Source organism: Melospiza georgiana, chromosome 10 (genome assembly GCF_028018845.1).
Source record: "Melospiza georgiana isolate bMelGeo1 chromosome 10, bMelGeo1.pri, whole genome shotgun sequence".
NCBI classification, from domain to species: domain Eukaryota; kingdom Metazoa; phylum Chordata; class Aves; order Passeriformes; family Passerellidae; genus Melospiza; species Melospiza georgiana.
Genome location: NC_080439.1, coordinates 12,508,876 through 12,522,855, shown reverse-complemented (window position 1 = coordinate 12,522,855; position 13,980 = coordinate 12,508,876). Strand labels below are relative to the sequence as shown.

Sequence of the window (13,980 nt, the reverse complement as noted above, 5' to 3'; positions counted from 1 at the left end):
TTATTTATAATAAAGGGATTTTGGTTGAAAATTAAGTTTAAGCAGATTATGTCTAATCACACTGTAAGAACCTTTAAGACAATAATGCCTAAGTATGTTGCCACGATCAATTTCAGCAGTACAAATTTTAATTTTAGGTTCAATCTTTCTGCACAAATAAGTACCACTTAATTAAAGTCTGTCCTATTAAATATATTTTCATTTGACTCAGAGCTATTTCTTTTCTATTCTATTACTATATTTGTAAGAGGAATGTCTTGAATCTAGTATCTATTAACTTATTAATTAAATAACAAACATCTCTGCTGTTTCTCCCTTTGTGAGCCTCTCTGGTGAGAGGAAACCATTCCACTGGAAATCAGTAAAAAGCAACTTTTTAAATGCAAGTGTGAGAAAATATTTTCTCCTAGTGATTTCCATTTCATTAAATTTTTTACTTTTTTCTGTAAAAAATCCATTGGCAATTATTAACTAAATTAGCCATATAAGAAAACCATTCAGAAATGGGAGACTGATTAAAGACATTTCAATTGATGTTGGTAAGTAGACAAATGATCTATTCACATGCTTTTTGCTGTGCCAGAAACAATGAGAATGCTAAAGCAATGTGAAACAGAATAAAACTATAATTTATGAGGTTCTCACTGACAAGCATACTGTACTTTCCTTCCACAATGTAAACCACACAAGAATTATTGAAGTAGCACACCTTTGGATTCTGCACTAAATAATTCAGAGATTTTATTTAATAATTTATGCCTTTATAATTTATTCATTTGAATAACAGTAAGTTTCAACTTTAAAAGGGTGAAGAAGTTTATCCTGGTGCTTAATACATAAGGGCATGCAAAGCATTCTAACAATTAAGACTATTTCATACTGAGAGCTACAAACCTTCTTGTTGATTGACTGGTTCATATGACAACACATATTCCTCCTGGCCACCTAAAATGTAAAGGCAAAGACACATCAATGTATTTTTTTCCTAAAGGAACACAGGGAGTCATTCCATGGACTGATGATGCAGATACTGCCCAGCAATATGCATTACAATGATGCTGATGAGGGACACCTTTCAAGAGCCATGAATTCTAGACCTCACAAAGCTAAGCCAAACACTGAGCTTTAAAGCATAAGACACAGAGAGTAGAAAGAAGTTCCTGGTGTGGCTGGCATGTCAAGCTGGCATCGAGCACAAGAGAATTGTCAAGCATTGCTGAGGTGGTGCTCCCCACGAGTCCTGGATGCAAGGCATGCATGCTGTCATTCACTGCTAGAGCAATGCCTCCTGCATTGGGAACGCTCTCCACACTCTGCAGCCAGCATTTACAAGAACATTTTTCCATATTTATACATGGCTGGCAACCATGTATGTCAAGGTGAACAGATCTTCCGTTAACTTTATCATGAATTGACATTTCCATAAACATCTTCAGCCACTGTAATTCTACCAAGAAAGCTATCAATGTATATACTAAACAACTACTGTTTTATAAATTAATTTTAAAGACAAAGTTGAAAGCAAATAATGCTTTGGATTGTTCTCAGCTCCAGGAAGCACATTAGCAGTGAATGAAACTAAAATAACAGAATCTTGAATTTTGACAGCTTTTTAAATGTTAGTGAAAGCATTTGAAATATACCTCAGTTGCCATGTTTCTAAAAGATTGCTTCTAGTCTAACATTATATCTCTGAGTAAAATTTCTTTTAATGAAATAACTAAAAATTAACTTTGACAGCAGAGAATTTATAATTCTGAAGACACAAGCTCGAATTACATGACATTGCTTTGAACTGAAGAAAATACAGTTCTCCAATATTTCACTTGTCTAATTTTGGAACATTCTTTGATGTTCATAAGCCATACTTAAAACAGGCAAAGGAACATACAAGGCTACACCACAGTTTATGTAGAAACAGAAGGCAGAAGAATGCTTTTATAAATGCATATAGAGCTTCTAAATATCTATTCTCTATTTCAAAGCAAATGCAAAAAGTTATTTAAAATCTAAATATTACCATTTCATTAACAGAAATATTTCTCTTATTTTGCAATAAATTTGCACTCAAACTGCCCTACAGCAATACATGAAGGAAGACTTTAATTTCCTGAATTGTTGCAAATGAGGAATACCTTAAGACAGACACAAAACCATGCAATCTGTACATTTTAATATCTCAAAAAGTTACTCATGCAAATGGATTTTAGAAGGACAGTATATACTTTCAGAACCCTTTTTAGGCTAGGGAGAGGAACAGGGAATCACCAACTATCAACTCATCTAGGAAAGATCCAGCTCACATAGAATTAGATACTTCATTGGAGAAGTCACATTGCTATAAGGTCAAAGAAGAGTTATGCAAACTACTAAAGAGATAAGAACAAGTAAAAAGCATCCCCTGATTGAGGGCAAAAAGTATATAATGTCACTGCTTTTCAATTCTTTGGAAAAATTAGTATTAATAGAATGAACCTTTTGAACAACCGTACTCATCTGTAATCAAGATAACTTTCATATTAGACAGCAGTAAGAAGAGATTAAAAGAATATTTTAATAAAAAGTGCTCAGAATTACACATTGAGATAAACAAATCCATGACATCCATAATAAAATCATGGCTTCGCAAGTAACAATAAAGTAAAATTCTAACTAGTAGTACCAATAACCAGCTTTAAATGTAAATAAAGCTAGCTCTCAGAAAAACCTTGGAAGTGAGGGAAGAAAGGGAAGCAGAAAATTTATGAAGAAACAGACATGGTTAGATAGTTTTGATGGTGTGTCATTAAAAACTATAAAAATATCTGTTTATCAAAGGCAACTTCCATATGTGCTCAATTCTGTGTTATTCTCAGGGAACACAGATGCCTCCCTCAATTTGTTTCTTTTCAATTACAGTCTGCAACAACACCAGCATTTTGCATACATGTATACACATTCTCTCCTTCAGTGTCATCATCTGGAAGAAAATATGTGGCTCATTACCTCTGAAAAGATCGACAGCCAAACAAATATATCTGTTAATGAACCACCTTCCTCATTATCCTGACATAAATTAGGTATTTCTGCAGTGCCCATTACACAGCAGGCAGCCAGGAGCTGAGCACTGAACCATTGCATGACTTTCACTGCTTCTTTTCATGTTTGTCTTCATGTTCCCTATTGTCCTGCTCTGCTCTACCATGGCTTCCAGCTCTAGCCTGCAGCCTTGCTGGGGAGCTGTTCACTGGAAGTGAATAGTGGGATTCCAGTCCTGGCACAGTGGGATTCCAATCCCATGTCAAGCACAGCAGAGCAGCACCATGCAGCCTATTACCCACCATGAGCATGGAGTGCCACAGCAGCTGGGGAATAGCAACCACTACTGGAGCTGATGCTAGCAGTAAAAGCAAACTGAGTGTGCTATTTTAGAGACACCATGTCTCCAGGAAGAGAGAGAACTAGCATGCTGATTTATCAAAACTGACTCCAGCACTGAATGTGTGTCATATGCTTTGAAGACAGTTCATACTAAGCACCCACACTTAACAAAATAAATGAGCTGAAAGCAAGGGTAAATACATGTTTGCTTATCTGTGCTTTCATTGAAGTATATACATATTAAATCTGAGTATCAGTTGTGAAAAACTTTAGATATTTATGGCATTATTTAATGGATTACACAGTTTGGCTACAGTTCCAGTATTAAGGCTCAGCTACATAAAATTATATTTGTCAGCATTAAATTTGCCTTTAAATTTAACATGTTTAGCTAGCTTGTGTAATTAAAAAAAAAAATAGTAGATTCAAATTAAGCTGAACTAAGAAAATCACAGACAACAATAAAAAATGTCCAGAAAGGAAGTTTGCAGTGATTCTAGGGAGTTTTTTAAAAACAAAGACATGGAACAATTTGCAGTACTCCACCAAATACACAAATACAGATTTCACCTGAAGCTGACTGGGAAGTTCTATTTAACATGTAAATACCCAGAAAAGACAGACAAACAAAACCAAAGAGCTGCAAAACAAGGGCTCGAATAAACAAAGAACTTAAAACACTTACGGTAACTACTTTCACTATCGCTGGCATTAGAGGTTACATGCTCTGAAATTGCAACACAATGGGAAAAAATAAGGAACATACACCAATGGCATGAGTCAAACAAAAAGAAAATCGACAAAAAGTAATCCAGATGAAAGACAATACTCATATCAAAGTGCTGAATTCAATACATACTGCATATAAAAGTTTTAACGTACTTCTCATAGCTCTCAGGATCAAGCTTAATTTCATATGAAAGGAATTGATGTTAATAAAAAGAAAAACATTAAATAGCACATAAAATAAGATTACAAAAAGTACACTAATTCATAATTCACATGTAACCCTGCAATTTTTAAGTTTTCACTTCAGGATGAATTATGTTGTGTAAAAACCTTGGGATTATGCATTTCAACTTTTATGCAAGCAATTTATTGATTACATTTAGTCTCTTGTAGAGAAAAAGCTGGATTAAATTAGAGGAAATATAGTGCAGCATGTAATACAACTTGCATTAGGTATGATAAGGCAGTTTTTAAAAGTCTGTGCTGAAAAACAGACAAGAAACATGTTCTGTTTATAGAACCGAATCATCTAGAGATATTTCTGGACCATATTACATAGTTCAAACTAGGTATGATCATAAGGCCATAAAGGCTGCTTATGATTTTATGTTCTAAACCATAGGGCCATAAATGCTAAAGTTTTCTGGTCTAGACCAAGAATTCCTTTGAAAGTAGCCATTTCAGAATTGAGAAATGAATGTTACAGCTACTAGAATTCCAACTTCATGATTGAGGACAGGTACAGAAGTGCACTGGCCCTTACAAGTAATTTCACAAACACTGTACCTTACAGTCATGCCTTGGGAAGAAATGCTATTCCTAATGACCCTTAGCCACATCCCTTTAGAGACTCCTTTTGCATAAGTGCCTAACAGTGTATGTATTTAATATCTGTGATGAAAGCAAGGTCTTGGCTTTTTTTATTTGTCATTTTAATACATTTAGTGGTGGGGTATATACACACAAACATTTCTGCTAAGAGCAGGCAGCAACTTTTGAATCTGACTTGATTCAAATAGAAATACAAGAAGTTCTTCAAGCCACCCCTATTAGCCCTTCACCTGGTCTAAAAGCATCATAAGTGTTCAAAATAGAAAAACTCTCCTGGCACTTGTTAAGGAAAAGTTGTGTTTGCTTTAAGTAGCTGTAAACATCAGAACCCTAGAGAGAGGAGTGAAAACTGTTACTAGTTAAAGTAGCACGGCAATGGTGGTACTATTACTGGAAAGAGCCATAAGGTTATTTTTAAATAAATAAAAATACGAGGACAAGAGATAAGTAACATTAAAAAATAATCACCAAATTAAAAACACAGTACTGTTAAGGACAAACAAAAAAGCACTGGTAAGCTTCTGAAAACAAAAAAAATCTAATGTGACAGTCACATAAACTTTACATGTTCCTGAAAGCAAAATATCCAAAAGATTACAAACTAGGAAAAGCTTATGAACCAGTTTTAGTTAACCTCCTTATGCCAGTGGAGCACCAATCTCAAAGAGATCTGTCCAAAAAAAAAAAAAGTGGTAATTTTTCAGATGGAGGTTAAAATAACTTGGGAGTATTTTGATCACTTACTCAGGCCTTTTGATCCCATGTCGTCAGGGACCTCCTGCAGAGTAGTCCCCAGAGGGCAAGCAATAAAAAGACAATCACAAAGAAAATAATTGTCAGTAATATATAAAATTGGCGCTACGACAGGAGACAGTTCCTAGAGCATCACAGGGAAAAATGAGTCTATAGAATTTGACTTGACTGGCACATGAAGTGCAATCAGTAATGCAAATGGCAGAGAACACAGTTTGTTTTGAACCTGCTCTGAATTAGCAAATGTATGCAACTCCGTTTTGAGAATACACTTTTTTTAACTGCTGGCAAGAACAATGAAAATCAGAGTAACCTCTCTTCATTAGGAAAATCCAATTAGAATGAATGACTTTGATAAACCAGTCTAAAGGGACTGATTTGAGAAGCTGGTAAGCTCCATTATACTTTCATGAATACTGTGCTTTCTCCTCCAAGTCACAAACAGGGAAGCATCACTGACAGCACTGGAAGGCAGTTATCTCCTCCAGCTAGCCAACAGTATTGCCCAGTTTATTCCAAACTGGGATACTCTTGTGTTAAGTTTGATTTTCACAGCAAACAAAGGTTTGCCCTGGTTTTGTAGCCTGGTTTGCCAGGGGCACCAGGAGCTCCTCAGCCTGTTGCAGCTCATGAAACTGTCTCCATGGTAACACCCTAGTGCAGTCTAGCAGGCCCTTCTACTGTGCTTCGCTCTCCATGGAATGCCACATACTTACGGTCAATATCACTGGTTTCCTGCTCACTCTGGTCCTTGTTCTTGTAGAAGGGAAATTTTCGGGAAAAGAGGTTCTTTTTACGCTTGTCATTGAATGACTGCTGAAGAAGAGAAGGAGGGGCAAAACAAAGGATGTCTAATGTCTGTGTGAACAAAGGCCCAGAGCAGCAGCTTTGCGGAAGCTGACTCCTACAACCACATTATGCAGTGCACATCTCAGCTTAACACTCATCTGCTCAGCTCACTAGAAACAGAGACTGGGATCATGGCTTTGCTCAGATCCTCCATGTTTCACATGCTTAGTAGTGAGAAAACTGGTTCATGCTATAGAGCCTGACCTGTATTTCACAAATGTAGGCATGCTATGAGTGTTAAAAGAAGTGGAAAACTAGGCTGCTGTAAGGTGGCCAAACCATAATGACTCAAAGTCAATTAAACCACTTATATTATCTCATTTAGGGGTTACAGTATTCAAAAAAAACAAAAAAAACCAAAAAACCAAGCTGAAGCTTCTGCTAACAAGTGATATTATAACAAAACATCAAAAGTATTGGGCAGTGTTACCATCCAACTAAAAAAAGTCCAAAACTTGTATCAGTGTTTTACTATTGCAATTCATTGCAAATTCACTGAAAGGATTTACTCTGTTCTATGCAATTTTGCATCCTAATACGAAGATTAACTTGAAAAGACAAGCTAATTTCTTTGGTTTATTGAGGCAATTATGTTTTTCAAGAGTGTACTTATAATTACCACATGAAAAACCCTGTATATATCAAGGATCATGTTCAGCAACTTGTGACATTAACTGCTTGTGTTGCTGAAGAATTTCTGCATCTCAGTTGCTACAAACTACAAATTTCTAGAGTTACTTACATAGATATTTACATCCATATGAATATAAACTATTTTTGTGCTGCTTGTCCAAGTGATGGAGAGCATCAATGCATTTTCATTCCTATATATGTATATGTAATTAGCACAGATTTTACTAATATCTGTCATATCTTCTGCTGAAGACATCATGTGACTACAGCACCTTTAATTTGATGTTCCAAGTCAATACAAAAACTTTAAAGTATAAATAAATCAGTAATGTTTTAATTGTAACTAACTAGAGCTAATACAGCTAACTTAAAATCAGCAGAAATTCCTTTCCATCTTTAGGCATGAGTGACTCATCTGACCAGTTTTGCAAAGACATAAAATTTGCCATATTTTTGTCATTTGGTTAGCAGAAAAAAACTACAGTAGAAAGGATGGTAAAATAGGAAAACACCCAACTTGGTCTTGAGACCCTGTGCCGTAGGGGACTATTTATTTCTAAGCTAAGCAGAGCCTATGTGCAGCAGGAAGTAAGAAAAGCACCACAGAAACATCTTTTAAAAGGTATGGTAAAAAAGTCATGCATTCTAGACTCTATTAACAAGTGTTTCTAAAGTTTGTAGCATGTTAGCTTTCAAGTAATTGTTTGTCTTTCTTCAGCCAATGTGAGCTCACATTCCTCTGTTATATGCAATGGAGTTGCAAAAAGGCATATTATCCTTTCTAGCAGCATTAAGTATGGAATGAATGACAGTAACAAGTAGGGATCAAACAGGACAAAGCTTTTTCAAATGATGGGCCACATTTTTTGGTACAATTGAAAGAGAATGTCTGTATTTGTGCTCCTTTCCTACAGTGCAACACAAAAGCTGCATCCTGCTACAGGACTGACAATCCTTCTGGCCAGACGTGCTTGGCAATAGCAGATACTTAAACTTCCAGTGATATTTCCATTACCAATGTTTTTAAAACCTTACTTAAAATTACAAGGTGTTAAAGGGGCACATGGTACCATGGGAGCACAATCAGTGACATTGAGCTCTGGAAATAACAATACTGTACTAAGGAGGAAATCCATAAAACCTTTAATTGCCTTGCATCTGGGTTCGACTAAAACTGTTGTTCCACTGTAAAAACTGGTAGATTATCAATCCAACACATGGACAAAAGATGAAGTTTCAAGCCAATAATAAGCCTGCAGGAACCATACTTGGCACAGGCAAATTTTTACTTATGGTCCTCTTGACCTTCTCTAACAGAAGTCAAGTTCAGTGCAAATAATTTCTCACAACCAGGAAGGGTAATGTAATCTAGAGAATAAGGACAACAAAGAAATATGCCCAAAGGAGATCCTTCCTGAGTATACTGAAAAATACTGTAATGTAAATCCAAAAAATAAAAACTCACATCTCTAATTGTTTCATTTGGGCAAGTCCATCAGTTTGGTAAAAGGAGACAAATGTGATAAAGCTAAAATGGTTCAGTTTAGGTGAGGTGGTGAGAATGGAGAATCTGTACAGTTAAAACAAAAGGACTAGCTGATTTACTGTGCTTCATAAAACATAATCAAGTTCTTCATTATAGTTTTGAAAATATTTCATAACAATTATTTTAACTTTCTGTACAGTAAGTCTTCCTGAGCTAATATGAAACTTTATATACTGCATGTATAATGGTCAGAGTCAGTTCCATTGCCAAAACAAAAGAGAAAATAAAAGTAATACTATACTGATTTCACATAAAAGATTAGCCAAAAGACTACTTTTAAAAGATATCATGATTAGAAAAAGGTAGAAGGATTTGCTTATTAGTTGAAAATGCATAGTAATTGCATTAAATTTTTCATAAGCCCACTGGCAATCATTGACAGTCATTACAAGCAAGAATATTAAATCAGAAGCAGCACAGAAATAAGATAAATGTGTATATGAAAGGAACAAACAAGAATAAAATGTAACCATTTTTGCTCCAGATTTTTTAGGTTTCCTTACAATGAAAGGAACATGGATTTTAATGTTAGCCATCACTAGGATTCTTCAAGGTCTTAATGCAGAAATTTTCAAAAACTGTATAAAATTGGTATTTCATCTTGTTTATGGAGAATTAGCATACACAGACACAGGAAGGCACATGGTCCATGAGGACATGTATGGTGCAGTCAACTTACTGAGAAAATACAGAAGGAATACTTCAAGGAGAAACTGATGTTAAAACATTTACAGCTGAAGCAAGAGACTGTGAACAGTGTAAGTGTTTGCAAAATGAAATGTTACTACAGAAAAGGAACTGCAGTTCTACATCAATGGCAAGCGTAGTTGCTTTTCCACTCAGTATTCCATGCATTTCTTTGGTGCTCTGTTAGTACACAGGGACTGTGCACCAACTCTGCTTTTGTCACAAAGCTACTTCAAACACATCAGTAATTAACTGTTTGCAGTTAATTGGTAGACACCCTCTAAAACCATGCAATTATCTTTCAAAGAACATGGTAACATTTGAAGAATTCCTTAGTGTACTGAAAAGAATCTGAAGTATTTAAGCCTCTCTTTATATGACTTCTAAAAAGCAAACTCAAATTACCATGTCACTTGATAATATTTTATTCCAATACCAAGCTACAAAAACACCAAAACAGAAGAATACTGCCAATAATCCAGTAAATCTCCAGGACAGTACCATAATTGTGAATCAGGAAGTAGTTAGAGATACTAATTTTCTTTTAAGTAAACACTTATAGGGCAAAAACATGACATTTCATTAATAATAGAAACGTTTGCCATGTAGCAGAGGGACGTATATATGAATTTTAGAGTTTTTATACTTTGCAGTCCTACACTATCAGGATATAATACTGAGGCTTTAATATTTGATGTGCTTTCTGAAGTTATGAAAACACTGTAACTGAAATAAATTACTAAAATGCACTTGAGCATTACAATAATGACTAACCAATGCTACAGCATTAGTGCAATTAAAAATATAATCACTATTTAAGAAATAGCTTTCTCAGGAGCTTAAAGCACACTTCAGATTTTTTGAAATGGCAATATATTATTAATTTAATTTTAGGTGTATTAATTCAACATCTAAAATGCACAGGCCTAAGTCTTGAATTTACTAGTCACATAGTACTGGTAGAAATGGTAAGGTTGTAGAATTGTTTCTCAAATTTCAGCACAGCCAAAACATTACAAAAAAGCCTCACCCTCAAAACAATAAAAAAATTTGGCTGCTGTGTCATTATGAAATGGCTATAATTTTGGCTGCAAACATTCCTCTTACTACCTAAGTAGCCTCACTTCTTTCTCACTACTCATTCCCATCACATGTACTGTGACAGAAATCACATCTGGTGCAGAGCTGTTAGAAATGGCATGATTCAATACTTGGTCAGGATATAGAGCTCCTGCTACATTACAGTATTAGGAAGCATATATATTTCTATGCTAATCCTTTAAATAATTTGCAGTGTTTTGGCAATTAAAGTCTGCTTTGGTGCTCAGAATTATTTAATTTCTATTTGACAGAATTTACTCTTTTCACTCAAATCTAAAAGTGATTCTCCACACATAAAATCACAGAAAAGTGTTACTATCACAATGCCAGGTGTAATAACACTAAATTAACTCACCCCTTTATCTCTTGTTTTGGAATTGAATTTCACTGTCTTCAAACGGGCTCGTTCTTTTTTCTCAACTCTACCACAAAAACACACACAAAAATGTCAGAAATCAGCAAAACTGCATAACTTCAAGTTAGCACTTGTTATAGCAGAAGCATATTGGTGTACCTTTTGTAATACTTTATTGCTTATGACACATTCAGAAAATGGAAGCCTGCTAATGGAAAACTGTTATTTCTCAAGTGATGCTCTGTGGAATTATTTGGAAGTATATTATTTGGAATTATGAGGAAGTATTTTGTGGCTATACATGTTCAATAAATCCAGAGAGTGCAAAGAGGAAACACAATATAGTAAGTGAACAGCCTCAATTATCAATCAATAGCAGATACTAAGATTCAGAGCACCTAAACTCTTATTTGAGTCTCCAGTATGCCAACAAAAACCTCGTCTGCATTGGCTACCAAAGAATGTTTTTCCAGTTTTCCATGTTCTGGGTAGAAAGAATTCATGATAGTGTCATGACTTGAATAAAATTCATTCACACTTTGCACCTTTTCATACATAAATGGTTAATTATCTGATATTAAACCCACAGCTTACAGTGAGAACAGAGGTGGATGTGGACCACCTTTATTAACTTCAGCACACAACTCCTAGGGCTAAATGGGATTTTAATGAACTTTTCATTGAGTCAATGAGAATTCTACTACAGATTACTTAAAAACAAAAGAATCAAACAAGTGGCTGATGTGGTACAGAATTAACATGAAAGAGAAACGCATATACAATATATGTATTAATCAGATCAGGTGTTTAATAGCAGACATCTCCAAGGCAATGAAGTGAGCCATACCTGCGTTTGCTTGGGATAACTCCAATTTCATCACTTTCTCCATCTGGAGTTACCTGCCGTGCTTGCCACCATTCATCATCAGAAGCATTAATGACATGGAGAATATCGCCAAATTTGAAGTTCAGTCCTTGACTTGGGAGGCCACTGTCTTTAGTCTTGTCATAATCAAAAAGAGCTCTACATTGAAAAGAAAGAATTAAACATAGAAAAACAGCAAGAAAAACCAGGAGACTATGAATAGCACAAAATATGAAGCAAGCTGCCTGTTCTATTCATAAATGATTGCATCATTCTGACAGGTACTTACAAGAAGGCTGAACACACTCTCTCATACACACACAGAATGTGTAGTACAGTACCCCCACACACTTCTAAGCTTTAATGAATGTGAAAAAACTTGATCCAGAGCAAACTTCTAGTGCTTTACAAAAGCTCTACAGGAGACACCTACTGCAATTCAATAAGTACTTTGCACAGAGCAAGTTAGCCTAGGATAAAAAATGATAAGCAAGTATTTAAAGCATAGAGCATGGTCAAAATTCTGTAAAGTACACTTCCATATCAAGTTATAAATTTAAACTATTTAGTAATTTAGTACAGTTTAGTACTGTCTTTAAAATAAAAGTCAGTATCATCAGTATACTGCTCACAGGAAAAATAACTTAGAAATATGATCTGCTCACCACTTTGTAACATAGTACCCAAAGGCAGAGAACCTTAAGCACATTCTTTTAGGAATTTCCTGACCCTTTTGAGAGAATGTCACCCTTTTTCCTAAGGTAAGCCTGTTTTCAAATAAAAGGCACTCACAATACCTGAGCAGCAGCTGCATGACTACAGTTTTATTAACATTGCCTCTGGCAGCAACACTGGTTTATGCAACTGAATCCTGTTCCCCTTTTTGCTTAAGAAAGCACAATTGTCTGGAAAGGCACATGGTCCACCATGATATGGAACTGATCTAGTTTACAAGTCATATCTTTTCTGCCTTTTGGATCATTTTCTACCTGGACAAGTTCCCTGAGGAAATGAAGATATCTGCAGTCTGTTTCTCCCTGGCGCAGCTGAGGGTTTAATGAGGACATGGAAATGAAAGATGACAGGAGTCACTTAGCAAACAGCAAGAGATACTGCTCAGGTTCTGCCTTCTAAAGGACTTCTTTCACATTTGAAAATAGTTCATGAACCTCACCTATGTGAAATAAATGCTTGCATGACACAGTTCAAAAAATCCTCAACATTATTTTATCTGCCAGCTCACGTGCTGTCAGTGCTGCACTTTCTGAACAATACCTGAATTCAACTTACTCGATACCAAGCCAAAACAGTACCAAGAGATCACACTGTGATGATTTAAAAGGGTGTCATTTTCCTTGTCCAAATTCAGCTTGTTTCTTCATTCTGAACACTGGTCGTACATACCTTTTTCTGCTAGATTTTTAATATCACAGAAAGTCAAAACCTGTTTGCTCCAAAATGTTCTTCAGCTCTGTGAATTTTGCTTCCTCAAGCACTGAGTGATCTGTATGTGTTCATAACCAATAACTAGTTGTTTACAGGGAAAAAACTCAAAATATTCTGTCATACCAATTCATTTTCAGCATCTATTGCAAAACCAGAGTTGCTTAAGACAACATACCTTTCTTAGGCTATAAAATATTTTTTTAAAAAATCCTAAAGGATTAAAGGTTTTAATGAAGATTTTTAGAAAGTCTAAAAAAAAGACAAAATTTTTAAGGGGCTTCAAAAATATTGAAGAGCCTTATACTTAAATAGAGATTAAGAACCTTATACTTGAATCTGCAGTACCTTTAGTTTAAGTTTATAAGCAAATTCAGACCTTCAAATTTGAAATACCTTGGAGGTTGAAATACCACCTTCCTTAGCAGTGCAACCTTCATAATAAGATATTTTGGGTTAATTCCACAGCATACTTAAGAGAGATATCCTGATTATTTTTTAAAAAATCAGAAATTTTTTTCTTTTTTTTTTTACATAGCCAAAATATTGCAGGTAAGAAAATGATACAGATGGGAAGTAGCTATTCCTCCATATTTATTCTACACATTTGTTCAAGAAACACTCTGGACAAATGTAATTTCATATCTCAAAATAAACTGCACATAATCCAGTATGTACTTTCAATGCAGATTCAAGTTGTATACATTTTCACTGAATTAATTACATGCATCGTGACATTTATTTCCTGAGATTTCTTGTTAGCATTCAAGCAATGATTTTCACCAGCTCCACTTTTTACTTCTATTTTTGAGTTTGCATATAAATTTA

General features: G+C 35.1%; 1 protein-coding gene across 14 annotated transcripts in view; it reads right to left on the bottom strand.

Annotated features, from left to right (window-relative positions):
* Positions 1–13,980, bottom strand: part of DLG1 (discs large MAGUK scaffold protein 1) — a 140,650-nt gene that overhangs the window by 8,136 nt on the left and 118,534 nt on the right. For 7 of the 14 annotated variants that reach the window (XM_058031084.1, XM_058031087.1, XM_058031090.1 and 4 more), the window contains 5 exons: positions 11,692–11,868; positions 10,845–10,911; positions 5,665–5,698; positions 4,046–4,087; positions 895–945 (listed from right to left, as the gene is read on the bottom strand). In XM_058031084.1, coding sequence (XP_057887067.1) covers positions 895–945; positions 4,046–4,087; positions 5,665–5,698; positions 10,845–10,911; positions 11,692–11,868 — 371 coding nt within the window. Of the gene's footprint in view, positions 1–894; positions 946–2,475; positions 2,512–4,045; positions 4,088–5,664; positions 5,699–6,389; positions 6,490–10,844; positions 10,912–11,691; positions 11,869–13,980 lie in introns of all 14 variants that reach the window. The other 7 variants (XM_058031095.1, XM_058031097.1, XM_058031098.1 and 4 more) reach the window with 4 other exon arrangements.